Source organism: Neodiprion pinetum, chromosome 2 (genome assembly GCF_021155775.2).
Source record: "Neodiprion pinetum isolate iyNeoPine1 chromosome 2, iyNeoPine1.2, whole genome shotgun sequence".
Taxonomy (NCBI): Eukaryota; Metazoa; Arthropoda; class Insecta; order Hymenoptera; family Diprionidae; genus Neodiprion; species Neodiprion pinetum.
In genome coordinates, this window is record NC_060233.1 from 27,735,879 (window position 1) to 27,749,585 (window position 13,707).

Here is a 13,707-nt window from a genome sequence, read left to right on the forward strand (position 1 = left end):
TGACCTGCCTCCTGAGCGAAGGCGTCATTGCTTGTCGTGTCCGGCTTAGTCTCCGGAATACAGGCTGTCTCGTGTACAAAATATTTACACAGAATCCAGCGTAAAAAAATATCTCCGATCGCCAAATTTTTTCAAAGAAAATTTCTTCAGGTAAAACATTGTGTCATTGGGGATTGCGAAATCGATTGGGGAATATTTCCTGGTGACATTTGATTGACAAAATTTGGCTAAGCAAGATTTCACAAATACTCTCAACTAGAATACATTTCAACTGGCAGCATTGGAAATTCAAACAGACACAATGTGACTAATTAGCTTCAGAATGTCAGAAGTTTACTCTAATTAGTCATAGTAAGATGTTACCCTTAGTGTCTAATTAGTCAATACACAGCGTAAGCTTCCCGTGAGTTAAGGATGGCGACGGAATAATTAACAGGGTGTATTTGACAAATGAATGCGGCACTTCCAACTCACCTGCATGTTTGAACTGTCGAACCAGGGTGAAACTATGCCAAAGACAAATATCTATCACACTAGCATTCGAATTTGCAGCATCTATTGTTATCCTGCACCAAATTTATCAGCGCTGAATGTAAATTATTCTTCAACGTAATAATCGCTGAGAATAAAATCAATAAGTAAATGAGACGAAAGGAGATGCAAAACCTTTCTTGCTGAACTCGATACAGCTAAGTTTTAATTATCATGCAATTAAATTCAATGGAAGAAAGTTACCCGCCGTCTAGCACTGCCACTCGTGGCACAGCGGTGTAAGTCAAAATGCTCGAGATCAGGCGTTTTCGGCTTTAATGATACCGATGAATGGAATGAAGAATTAAAAAAATTAAATAAGATAATAGTTATGAAGCAAAGACATAGTTCATGTTATGTACGGGAGATTTTTATTGCAGCTAACAGGAAATTATCTTACAATCGGTAAAACGGATATAAAATAATGAGGTGATTGAATGATTTAAAAACTAATCACGACCTCCATTTCAATGTCGATTTTTGCACCCATTGTTTTACGGCATCAGTGCGAGCCGCAAGTTTTTATTTGTGATTTATTGCAAGATTGAACTGTAAAAGGACAACTTCGTACGTGACGATGGCTCCAGCTATCTGAAAATCAGGAAATTTGAAAATTGTTAGAGATTACGGTTGTCACAAAATCAATCTGTCGACAAGTGTATGACGAAATGAGTTTATGTAAAAATTGAAACACTTAAGAGATATACCAGGAAATTTTAAAAATACAACGAAGAATATTTCAGAAAAATTTTTAGACATGAATAATTTCTTTCTACGATAAAATTCATAAATTAGTCGATGACCGATTCTAATGTATTTCATGGAAGTATGATGGCGGGATGGGTTTTAAGCGATCTGAAGTAGCAAAATTCAAATTTTTATTATGAAAGCTGCGATAGAATTCGTCACCACGGTAGTCGATATTTTTCATTATTTGTACGTGGAATCAAAACACTCACCGCCAGCATGAAGTTTCTCGTGATTGAGAAGAACCGTAATCCAGATAACGCGATGTCGTCAGTCGCGAGCTGATGTTCAAGTCTCTGTGTCTGTGAAATTGAGAAAAACAAAGCAATGGTCACCAGGACAAGACATTCCGAAATCCACAGACTCGATTCGTGAAGAAATGTATTCTCAGAAATCATTACACCAAAAAACAAAAGGTTTCAGAAAGTGAACACTAGAAAGATGATTTAATTGGAAACATACTCATTTAATTATTTATTCTGAGAGATATAGAGACGAGAATTCCATTATTCACCAATCACATGTATCTTTGAGTGAAGAAAAAGAAACCAAATGGTTAGCGTGCCGGCTCGTTTCATTTGAAAATAAAATAAATTGTTACGAGTAGGATCAATTAAAAAATTGCTCAGTGATTTCATACTCGAGGAAATCTATGATGCCATCATAAAACTTGGTGACTGTCATAACCCGTTACAAAATTTTGCTGCACCCTAATTTACTCTAAGTAAATTTGAAAAAATTTTATAAACCATTACCTCGATGCAGTAAGCCTTAGCAGGGCAAGTGTAAAGCACGGGTAAGGCGATTCTGCTCTGGTCGTTAATTCTGGCCGCAAGTAGAGTGACGCCAACAGTCCGTGCGACGAGGAACGCAAAGGAACCGAAGAAGTACACCGAGTTTAGGATTCCGTCTTCATCCGGCCTCCTCCATTTTTAAATGGGCAAAGCGAAAGCGAGTAAAGATTAGAATATGCCTGCATAAGTAATTTTGAGTTGCCTATTAGAAAAGAATGCAGTAGAACCTCGTCGCTGTCAACTCGGAGTGATGACCCAATAAACCGCTTTTGAAATCTGGTCTACATACCAGGGACGGGATTCAAGTTTCGAATTTGGAAAGTTCCGAAAGCGCTTAATTCCTAGTTATTTAGTGGCAAAACTTGAAGTAAAAAAATCTGACTTTGAAGAAACCGTAAGCTCAAAGTTCCGAAATGCAAGATTCTGAAAATTCAAGTTACGATAGAGCAAATTACCGAAATGTACATTGATTATTGAGATGAAACTAATTTGTCCATTCAACTTCCACGGGTTTATATCCTCGACAAGTCCATTCGATCACCGGAACGACTTTTTAGTCCCTAGCAGCGTGGCAAACTTTAAAGTACCATTCGCAAAACGCTTTCGGTAATTCCTACGCCGTTGAAACAAAATCCAACCATGTTTTTATAGACTCGTTGATAACTTCGGTTTATCCCTCCCACGACACTTTGGAGACAATGCAGAAACTTCTGTTGAAATTTCGTAAAAATCAGTTCAGCAATTTTTGAGATCATTCCCAAACAGCACGCGACTGGAATTCGTCAAAAATAAGTCTATAAGATGTCCTTGGGGCTTTATAGACGTGAAAAGGTGGGACATGGTACATTCTTCAGAAGTTTTTTTTTTTCTGATAACTTCAAGTTTTGTGCTCTCTAGGTTGGTAAATACGCCAGGACCGAGCTGTAAAAAACAAGGAGGTTCTACCGTGTATCGGTCTTACGACAAGCCGTTGAGCAGCTGAAGGCAAATGAAGTAGAGATTGTTCGCAAATGAAAGTAAGACTATCGGCGACACGTCGTTGTCGACTCGCTTGACCAGGGCGCTCAGAGCTGCGTAATTCTCTCTCAGCACCCTCCATTCAACGATCGTTGGAGTCGTCGCGTTTGCCGACGTCATCCTCGTGTTCAGGGTCTTGAATCTCTCCGCCAACCCGGTTGACACCTAATCGAAAACGGAAGTGTCAATGCCACGATTATACAGTAAAATGGGAAATCGGTTGAGGAGTTTATGCCTTGAGTTTTCCGTGAAACTTGCCGCTCAACGCCTGCGGATAGGCAACCGAAGCTGCATTCTGTATCGCAACGTATTTAACACGCAGCTTCGGTTGACCATCTGCTGCTGTGAATTGGCGAGTTTCGTAAAGTTTGGTAAAGTATATTCGAATTTGATCGACTTTGAGGCAAAGAGGACCCAATGTCGATTGAAAATTGAATAAAGGAAAGTCAATTTTTTTCGTAATTTTCTATTCGATTAAAATCGACAGATCATCTTCCACTGAATCGGAAAACTTTTTGTGTTCGGTTAAGATGAGTAGCAAAAGAAAAAAAAAGAAAGAGAAACAGCAATTTTGTTTAATCTGATGGATTTTTCAATTTTTCATTTTTTGTTTCCAAGATTCAAGTATTCGGACGTCACTTTTGTTGCTGAATTCATCGCACTGTATTATTCATGGGTGAGAAACAAAGAATCATATTTTGCGTTTATTCCCTGAATCACTCTCTATACGGACCGAATACTGTAGCTTAGATTCTTACCAACATCACGAAAAGGTCGGTGAAGTTCCACGTGAAGGTGGCTATCTTGCTCACGACGAATAGAAACATTCCAACTGCAAGGTTGTAGCCCCCTGCGATAATTTTGGGAAAGAGTAAAGATCAATTTAACTTGATTCACGCGATAAAAGTCTCACTAAATCTCATGCAAACTTTGAGCGAAACGGTTAGATCATCCACGAATCAATTAGATATTCATTTAACGAAAACTAAGGAATATATTCTTCGGTGGAATTTAACGGGTTTTCTCTTACAGCAAAATTCGGTGAGGTATTTTCTTTCGTTATCAGTAAAACTTTGGCTGTAATTTATCATTTACATTGCCGCAGTTCATTTATTGTATCATCGTGAACTTTGAAGTCAGCAAAACTTCAACCCTGTGAAATTTGTGATAAGAGAAACTGAAGTTTCTCCCTTGCAAGAGAATACGTTTTTTTTTTTTTTTTTATTCAATAACACCACGGAACTGATGTACATATCTTTCTACTCTAGCAGAGCGTGAACTTCGTGAAAATGTCAAGAGTCTTGTTGTAACGCTTTGAACGAACTCAATATTTCGATAAAAACTCAATCTCAATCTGATACTATCTTCCGTTGGAGCAGATCAGTGAAAATTCTGTTCCAAAGTATTACGTTGAATAAAATATTGTCGGAATAAATTGTTCAAAGAATCGAACACAAGCAATTACAGCAATACGATGAAACGAAATACAGCAAATTTCCACTTACAGACGCTGATTATAAATTCATGTGAATTGTGTGAATATTCGTTAAGGAAATTATTCAGGCTCATGTTCGCCGTCGTGTTCCATCTGTAATTCGGTGTGTTTTTTACCATGCTCAGTGTATGTTCCAGCAATGCACACGTCAAGACGATTCCGGTGATCACGGAAAACTTTCGCCTCAATCGAGGACGACCCCACCTGCGATGAGAATTAGAAAAATGAGGCAGGAATTAGTACCGACATTGTTATTTGTTATTGGAAACTGTATTTTTTGTCTAGTCCTCTCCATCTAACAGTGAACGTTTAGTATTTATTTCCGGTCCACGATTTAACTTGATGAAAAATTTTCAAATTGTCTCAAAAACATTCAACGTTAATAGCTAAAAAATCTTCGCACGGTATGAAATCTTAATGATTGAACATTTTTTAATGGTTAGCTGCATATCTTCGAACTATTCTTGGGGCTTCGATGATTCTTCGTCAAGTTTTACAGAGGAAAAATTCGATGAATTAATCGAGGGTTGCGTGATACTTGTATATTTGCCAAAATTCAACTTCGCGAAATTCGGTAATACATTTTTCGCGGAACGCTCGTGGCAAAGAACAATCAATTTCAGACGTCGATGAACGTTTGTAGTGAATTCAATATTTCCAACCAACTTGGAGTTTAGTCCGTAGCCACAAGAGGAAAGATATAGAAAAGAAAAATTATGGGAACAAAACAACACTCCGCGTAGTCCAGCGAATTATTTCACCTGTCAATTAGCTGCTCCATGGCTCTCCATTCCTGTTGCAAAGGCGCCCAACGCGGCGCGAGCCATAAGAAAAGGAACGAGCCCAACACGCTGTTTCCGTAAAACACTGCTCCTGCTGTTGCTGCCCCAATTCCGCCTGGAATGCGTAAAAGCCAGCTCATTCGATTCAAATGAATATTTTTCTGGTGAAAAAAATGATGCAGTTGAATACCGATCGCTGATCGATGAAAACGTACAATCGCAAAATTTGAGGCATTTAATCATAACCAATTACGAGACAAGCAATTAGTTTGTAAAAATTTTTATTTTTCCGAGCATTTTATACTGCTGTAAAAAACGAATTTGATGAATGAAGGTCCGGAACTTTTTAAAACTCACGTTAATTGTGAGCCCATAAAAATATCTGTTCGCTTTTAGCTGTATTTCAAATATCTTCATAGCGAAGAAGCTTTTTAATCAAATTTTTTTTTTTTTTCACGTCATAGTCGAACTTTTTTCGGTAATTGCAACGCAAAATCGGCTTGCGAGGTTTACTCTACTTTTTTAGTTAAACGATGCTTTAACGTCAATTTATTCTTGCACAAGCATTAAATTTTCGCAACAGTTACAAGAAAATATGGTAACAGTGATGGTAATGAGAAAAAATAGTAACGGATACTAGACTTTCCGGTAACAGTTAGAAAACTAATTTTCAACTTCTAACTAAAACTATATTTTTCGATTTTGGTAAAAAATGAAAATAATTAAATTAAACTGAGCGGTAACCGGAACTAAAAATTTCTCTCAGTGCATAAATGAAAACAAAAGATAACTGTAACATTTATCTACAATTGTTTATCAATTTTTTGCGACACTATTCAATGATCGACACTTGAATGATACGGTCTTTCATCCTATCTAATCAACGCACGGCGCGGCAGCTTTTAGCGAAGCTTTTAAGGGCTCAAAATGCTTATCTCACACAAAGACGTAGTAGGTGTGTAATATATTGTGCTCTGATAACGTTTACAAAATTACTATCGCCACTCGTGATTTTGTCGTGGTAATTATTATTTTGTTTTTAATTTTTTCAATCAGTTCAACTCTGAACATGTTTCCAAATAAATCGCATCTGCGCTTGATTTAACAAACATAACTCTAACGGGAAAAGAGATTTTTACTCATGAAAAGAAACTTCTATTTATGTTTACTGTACAGTCCTTAGTTATTTTTATTTATTGGCGTAACAAAAAAATATAGTTCTGAACACAAAGTGAAAATGAGTTTTGTTGCTGTGATCAGTAAAGCTATGAGGTGAAATCGTTCAAGATTTTGAATTCGAATTTTCGATTTACTTAATTTTTTTGATTATCGAAGGGAGAGTTTTTCAATCCTTTGAAATTTTCAACTCAATTTGTACTTAAATCACAAATTTTTCAAACCTTTCCAGTATCAGCTATTGAATTATTGGATATAACTCGACAACGAAAAAAGATATTTATAAAATTCAGAACACGTTTTTTTTTTCTACAATCATAGGTTCATATTGAAAATTTTAAAAAATTGTATTTTCTTGCAATCATTAAATTATTCGAGTTTTGAATTGAAAAAAATTTGTTTTTTGACATGATAATCGCGTTTTAGTTTCTTGCGAAAAATATCTTGAACAGTGTTGGTTTTTCATAAATTTTCAATCCAAATATTATTCCTCAGTACTGTTACGCAGTCGAAGAAAAATTAATCTAATAATCACGATTTTATTACTTTCGTAAAAAAAAATACATTTTTTTTTTTTTTTTTGCACGAAGTTAAAAATGCAAGTACTTGAGCTTTCCTGCAGGTTCACACTCACCTTTTATCTCGAAAGTCTGAGTGTCGACGGACCTGACCATGTGAACGATGGAAGAAAGCGCAACGACCAGCATCGTCAGGGTTAAAACGGAGGCATAAATGGCGCGTAAGGTTCTTCTCCGGAAGGCCAAACCTCTGGACGAGGCACTCAAAACCCCGCAAACCGGAAGTAAGCCAAAGCACTGAGCCACCAATAAAATGGGACCAATCGCGCAGTGGAAACTCTCCGGATCCTGCTATTAGAAACGAAGAAACATTTCTCTTCAGATTGTTGTTCAATTGTCAATAATGTTCGTACTTCTGGGTAAAGTGAAAATGGAAATTCAAAAACGTAATTTAAATTGGCAAATGTGAACGGTTGCATTGAGAACTTTTAAAATGTTAAATGCGGAATGCCATTTATATTTCAAACGCTCGTTTTAAACGAAACCATTCCAAATATTACCCAGCAGTTGATATTCGCCACTGATAACCTGGCATTTCGGGTTTCGCGGGATTTTATATATTCATTAAAAGATTCTAACAATTTTCAACGTTGTGTTCTACGATTTCAGGAAAGTGATAATCGTTTCCAACAGGTTCACGCTGTTTTGGTGGTTTGAAAAACTTAATTTGTTGTGTGCTTAATGAAAAGCTCCGTTGGATTTTGAGAGACTACGAACGATTTATAAAGAGCAATTCAACAACAATTTTTCACAATTTGGTTAAACTTTAGTTGCTTTTAACTCCGTATGTAATAGCAAATGAATTTGAATCGTTCAAAACGGTTTTAAAGATTTTCATGAGATCGTATTAGTGACTTGAAAAGGCTTCCAATTCGGTCTAATACCATTTGAAATACAGTTTTTAAAAACTCTAATACATTTTCAGACATTCTACTGTTCGAAAAATTTCACAAGTTCCAAAGTGATTCAAAGTCTATTTAATTTCTTTTATCTTTCTCGTTCACAGCATTTTTACGCGAGATAAGTACAATTTAAAACAATTTCAAGGAGATTCAAATAAATTTTAGGAATTCAGTCGGATTGCGCAAGATTTTGAGTGGCTTTGAAAGACTCGGAATAACTCACGTTCAGCAAAGGATTGCGGGAAATCTGGAAAAACGCAGGTGAAGAACACACAAAAAAGTTTTTTAGTATCTTATCGTACACGGCGAAAGAAGTGTTTTTCTTTTTAGCACTAATAAACGTAGCTAGATTTGTTCTGATCGCAAGTTTATTAAATCAAGCACCATTTCTTTAAATTGATGAAAGACTTTTTTGACGATATTTTGTAAATTTAACAACTTCCTCTGCGTGTGTCTCGGACAAAAGTAAAAAATTATATTTAAACAACCACCTGGCACAAAAGCCGGGATTCCTTTTGTCGCTGGGAAGCGTTCGACGTGTTGAGAAAAAGACCGGGTTTCGGTACGCCAGCATCGGCCTGATAAGCAGAATCATCGGAAGTCGTAATCGCTCTTCTGTTCAGTAGCGGCCAAATTTTTCGCGTGTCTCCGTTGCAGAAGATGTTTGGATCGTCGACGTCATTGCGTCGATCGTTTCGTTTCACCGTCATTTGATCAGTCACAGCTTAGACCTCCGGTTCACGTATCGTATCTAGTATGTTGCGCCACTAAAACAATACCGTAACACGACAGAAGTTAATATTTTCACATTCCGTCTTGTTCCAAAAAATTCACGATAAGAAAATATTGGAATTTTTCTAACGCGGTAATTGAACCAGTGATTGCAAATAATTAAATCACGGCAATTTTTCGTTAATCGATCATGGTATCGACTATTCTCATCGATTTTACAAATGGCGAACCGTCATATTGAATTGTAATTTTCCTCATATAATGCCACAATAGCGTCCCTCTACAAGTGATGAGGATCAATTTTTTTCTCACTTCAAATGAGATTTTATATTTTCAAGCTCGTCGAAATTACGTAGTTTTGTTTATGAGGGTCTGAACAAATAATACCATGATATAGAAATACAAAATAAACATAATGAACGTTTAGTGTCTGATATTTTCTTCCTGTTTTATCATTGCTTCAGCTTCTTTCGCATACCGAGTAAAAATGGAGTAACTGGAGGATCAATTAATTTCAGTTCTAAGGTGGGAAGTAGATGTAGGCGTGACGGTCATGAATATAGTGAAAAGCCACCGTGTGGTCAGAGAAATAACGCGCATATGAATAATAGAAGTGTGGTTATTAATGTAAGCTCGCGAAGCTCAGTTTCGTCAATTAATTAAAGTAGCGTGACGTGCGATCGTCATCCAACTTGTTATCACGTCCAGCCTGTAGTTTTACTCTAGAAATATTACACGAGTACTTAATCAAATATGCGTAGGTATAAACGCCACAGGCTATTTGTTACGAGCTGAGAAATACATGAATGTGTGAGAAAATACTTACTCATAGAAGTATTAGGAATTGATGGGACGAATGGATTCAGTAGAAGCCAAAACAATGATCTTGCCAATTATTTGTCGAAAATTTTTCTGCCAGTCAAATGTGATTGTGACACTTATTTGATTACACGTATACAATTTTTTGTTCCGCATATATTACTTCACGAATTGTGGCCTGTAAAGTTTTTCATTGTAACGGTATTCTGAGCATTAAATGAGTAATGAAAATGAAACGCCATTTTTCAGAGAACAAAAATTTTATTCTAAGTAAAAATTTGTAGAAATCGGTAGATGTCAATTTGTTTGGACGAAAAACAATTAACAAAAGACGAAAGATCTACGACTTGAAGCATTTTGAAGAAGAGAACTTGTATATTACGAATGAATATTAGTTCGGATAAAAAATAATTAACGATTTAATCAAAAGCACGTAATTGTAATTTGCCTCTTTTTTGCATGATATTGGAATCTTTTTAAATCGAGGCATGAGAATTCTCTATTAAAACTGCATGTTCATATATCTGATTTTCAAAGTACTATTTGTCAGAACACCAAATTTCTTACAATGCGAAATAGTTCAAAAAAATTTGCGACGGCTTTCTTACCATCGAATATCGAAAACGACGTTTTACATGACTTATCGAAAGAATATATACGATTATCTATCATATTCATTGTTGCATATTGTGAAATCCTTGATGAAAATCTATGCTTCCTTTTCGCGAGCAATTTCCATGGGAATAAACACATTCTTTGTACCTAAAATTACTCAATTAACAAACGCTTCAAACGCGGATAAAAACTTACGAAGGTATATTTCAAAAAACGTGAACAAAAATGACACACGCATTCTCTAAAAATCTCTGCAAATCCAGTAATATTAACAGAAACTACATAAAAAGATGTTTCAATTTCTTCATAAATTTTTAATCAAATATTCTGGGTTAAAATTCTATTTAGTTCCACTAAAATATATTCGACAAATACCTAAATCGATACGAAAAGACATTAAATCTCGTCTAATCTAATGTTCAAATTTTGTTTTCACAGAATAACAAACATTTTACACCGCACATGAGGTTCATAGCTACGTGTTTGACTTAATAGTTAGCCGTGTTCTTTTAGTGATGAGTAAAAGCTGGAAATTTTACAACTTACAGACACTTCACAGGCTGGAGCGAGAATAAAAAACGGCAAAAAGTTATAGTAACGTCAAATGAAGATTCGTCGAAATTACTGACTTTCGTGATAGAAAAAAAAGCCACTCTTACCCGGTGGAAAAGCTTGCTCTCATTATGACCCCTGCCTAAATTTCCAAAAACTTGAAAGCTGCCGAGGAGACGACAGCAATCAGATGAAGCGGTTCCCGATCGGAAGACCGGGTCGCACTGCCCACTTAGAAGCTTTAGATTAAACGCGAATTCCCGACGCGTTGCGCCGGATGCGTCGGCTTTGCCTGCGTCTGACCATAACGCGCCTACGACTACTTGTAGACACGATATGTACGGGCGAATGGGATTGAAAACGGCGTTGGGCAGTATTCGGTTACATTCAAATTACAAATTGGAGAAGTGAGTTGGAATTGAAATGAAAATAAATTATTTGAAAATGTATCAATCACTAAAGTAAGTAAATTTATTTTCAATTACAAATTACAAATGCATCAATCGCCAAAGTTGGTGAATTTGTTTTCAATTACAAATTGCAAAAGCATCAATCGCCAAAGTTGGTGAATTTGTTTTCAATTACAAATTGCAAAAGCATCAATCGCCAAAGTGTGTGAATTTGTTGGCAATTACAGATTTCAAATTTATCAATCACCAGAGTTGATGAATTTGTTTTCAATTACAAATTACAAAAGCATCAATCACCAAAGTTAGTGAATTTGTTTTCACTTAGAGATTACAAACTTATTAATCAGGTCAGTGCATTTTTTTTCAATTACGAATTACAAATATGTGAATCACCAAATTTGATGAATTTGTTATGAATTACAAATTACAAATTTATCAATAACCGTAGTAAGCAAATTTTTTGTCGATTACAAATTACTACTGAAACGAAGTGAAAAGTAATAACCCTTATAATTTGTAATTGGAAAAAAAAATCAACGACTATGTTATAAAGACAGTATATTTTGTTTTCAACGATAAACTATACTTTTGAAACCAGTTGAAATTAAATTACTCCTTTAAGTTGTATTTCATTTCGTATCCAATTTCGTTTCGTTTTTGAAGGTAATTTTTAATTGCAGGTTTCGTTTCAACTACGAATTACAAGAGGAAACGAGACAAAGTCTTCGTTTCTTATTACAAATAATCAGTTACAAAAATTTGCACACTGGTTGAAAGGATACCTTCGCAAATTTTATGAATTCAATTTTTCCACGGTTGATTTACAACGTGATAATGGTCGCTGTTGTCACTTATTCTTGAACATACACAGTATACGACCCAGCTGTATTTTCACCCTGTTCTTTACCAAAATTTTCAGGCCTTGGATGATAACTATGGCCGAAAATTTGATATTTTTTACGTTAAAAAACATTTATTACTCATCCGTTAGGATTATTGATGTTGTTTACGAATCAAGGTTTTCTCTCATTTGGTTAAAAATATCTTATGCTAAAAGTCATTAGATCCAAGCTTTCTTTCAAACCAACTTGAAATAAACTGCATTCGCGAACTTTCACTGTTGAATTAATTATTGGAGGAAATGCAGGAAAAAATGTCCCATTTTGCAATGTTATTGAGACCGTAGAAATGAAAAGTTATTGAAGTTTCTAAAATTCGAACTATCGTATTATGTTCTAAAAACAATCTCTTGGAAAAAGAAAAAAAAAAGACATTGGTCCCTAAATAATCAGATCTATAAAAATCAGGATTGCGTAATCCTGTTTTTATAAATTACTAATGTTTGTGAATTCATTCGTTATTCGCTTTTAGTCTAATCGACATCGTAAATTCCACGCGTATTTTTTTTTTTTCTTACTTTTTTCTCGTTCAACTTTAACTTTACTGGAATCGCACATTCGGATGTTTGCAGATTATGTTTGCCCGTGCACGAATATTGCGCGGGTTCAATAAGCCTGGTTAGTACTGGCACAAGATAAAACTATTACCGGTCGCTTATTGTAAACCGAGGAGCAATTTTCATAAAGCCTGCCTCAATATGGTAACTGATAAGCGTACTGAGGCGCGAAAATAACCGGCCGAATGAAAACACTTCTCGAAAATGAGTCAACGCCATGATTTACAATCTGTTACGCTGGCTAATATATTCTATACGAAATCATTTTCCGTACTATTGGATTATTTTCAAGAAAGAGTTTATTCACTAGGAGGATTCACTGAAATTTGATAATGAGAAAAATTTAAGAGACCTCGAGAAGTAAAAAAATTTTTTTTGATGTTTGTACAAAAGCTGAACAGGTTGGTAAAAGTCTTTTGATGAATATTATTATACAGCAGAAAAATTTGCTTGATTAGTCTCAAAACGAGGGTCACGTTTGTTTTGAAATTTGCAGAACCTATTTTGTGTTAATCCTCGAAATTTAATAGTTGTATCCTTTGTGATTCGACAAGAATCAACACAATTAAAGGTCAGTAAATTTCAATGATTAAATTGAAATCCTTTGATTCATTCGATGCAATTTATCTATGTTAAAGTTTAAAAATTTGATTCAAATACCATGAAAAATCACTGATCAACAAGCGAGATTGCACATTCTCTATTAAATTATCAATAAATCCGTTACCATCAGAAAATAAATTGTAACATACTTACTTTGTATTTATTCATAATTTTATATTGAAAATTTACTTAATATACAAGAGGTAATAGTTTCATCAAATCTCATCGAATAGCTACGGAGAAAAAAAACAATTGTCAATTTACAACTGTGTACTTTGCCGCGAAAAGCTAGCGGCGAACGCATGCGAATACAATCGAGCTGTTTACTCAGAGAAGCTTAAAATCGACGTAGTTGAAATCATATAGAGTCGTGCGTATCATGCACACGAACATGTGTGGCTCGGGAAAACATCGCCCTGATAAGGGGGCTCATACCCAGTGCGTGCCAATCGTTATATTATCTTTCCGATTGCGGTGGGTTCGATGAGAGATGGGCGC

At 35.5% G+C, this 13,707-nt stretch overlaps 1 protein-coding gene across 3 annotated transcripts; it reads right to left on the reverse strand.

The window, feature by feature from the left end:
* Positions 1–912: 912 nt before the first annotated feature.
* On the reverse strand, positions 913–10,957 carry LOC124211079 (gustatory receptor 5a for trehalose-like). 3 transcript variants are annotated; one of them, XM_046609770.2, is made up of 10 exons: positions 10,865–10,957; positions 8,514–8,789; positions 7,177–7,411; positions 5,346–5,481; positions 4,595–4,788; positions 3,848–3,939; positions 3,034–3,254; positions 2,034–2,202; positions 1,491–1,580; positions 913–1,122 (listed from the first exon to the last, which is right to left on the reverse strand). In XM_046609770.2, the coding sequence occupies exons 2-10, from the start codon at positions 8,730–8,732 to the stop codon at positions 1,054–1,056; spliced, it is 1,425 nt and encodes a 474-aa protein (XP_046465726.1). In that variant the 5' UTR covers positions 8,733–8,789; positions 10,865–10,957; the 3' UTR covers positions 913–1,053. The 3 variants fall into 3 exon arrangements, with proteins under 3 accessions (XP_046465726.1, XP_046465728.1, XP_046465725.1); XM_046609772.2 differs by having other exon boundaries at positions 5,346–5,466; positions 10,848–10,957; XM_046609769.2 differs by having other exon boundaries at positions 10,848–10,957.
* Between the last annotated feature and the right edge of the window lie 2,750 nt (positions 10,958–13,707).

Excerpts from the sequence above, each read along its gene's own strand:
- LOC124211079 (XM_046609770.2), bottom strand. The coding sequence starts at position 8,732 with ATGACGGTGAAACGAAACGATCGACGCAATGACGTCGACGATCCAAAC. Across the intron at positions 3,940-4,594 it reads TGAATTTATAATCAGCGTCT|GGGGCTACAACCTTGCAGTT; the intron begins GTAAGTGGAAAT and ends AAATTATCGCAG. Across the intron at positions 3,255-3,847 it reads CCGACCTTTTCGTGATGTTG|GTGTCAACCGGGTTGGCGGA; the intron begins GTAAGAATCTAA and ends GTTTTCGATTAG.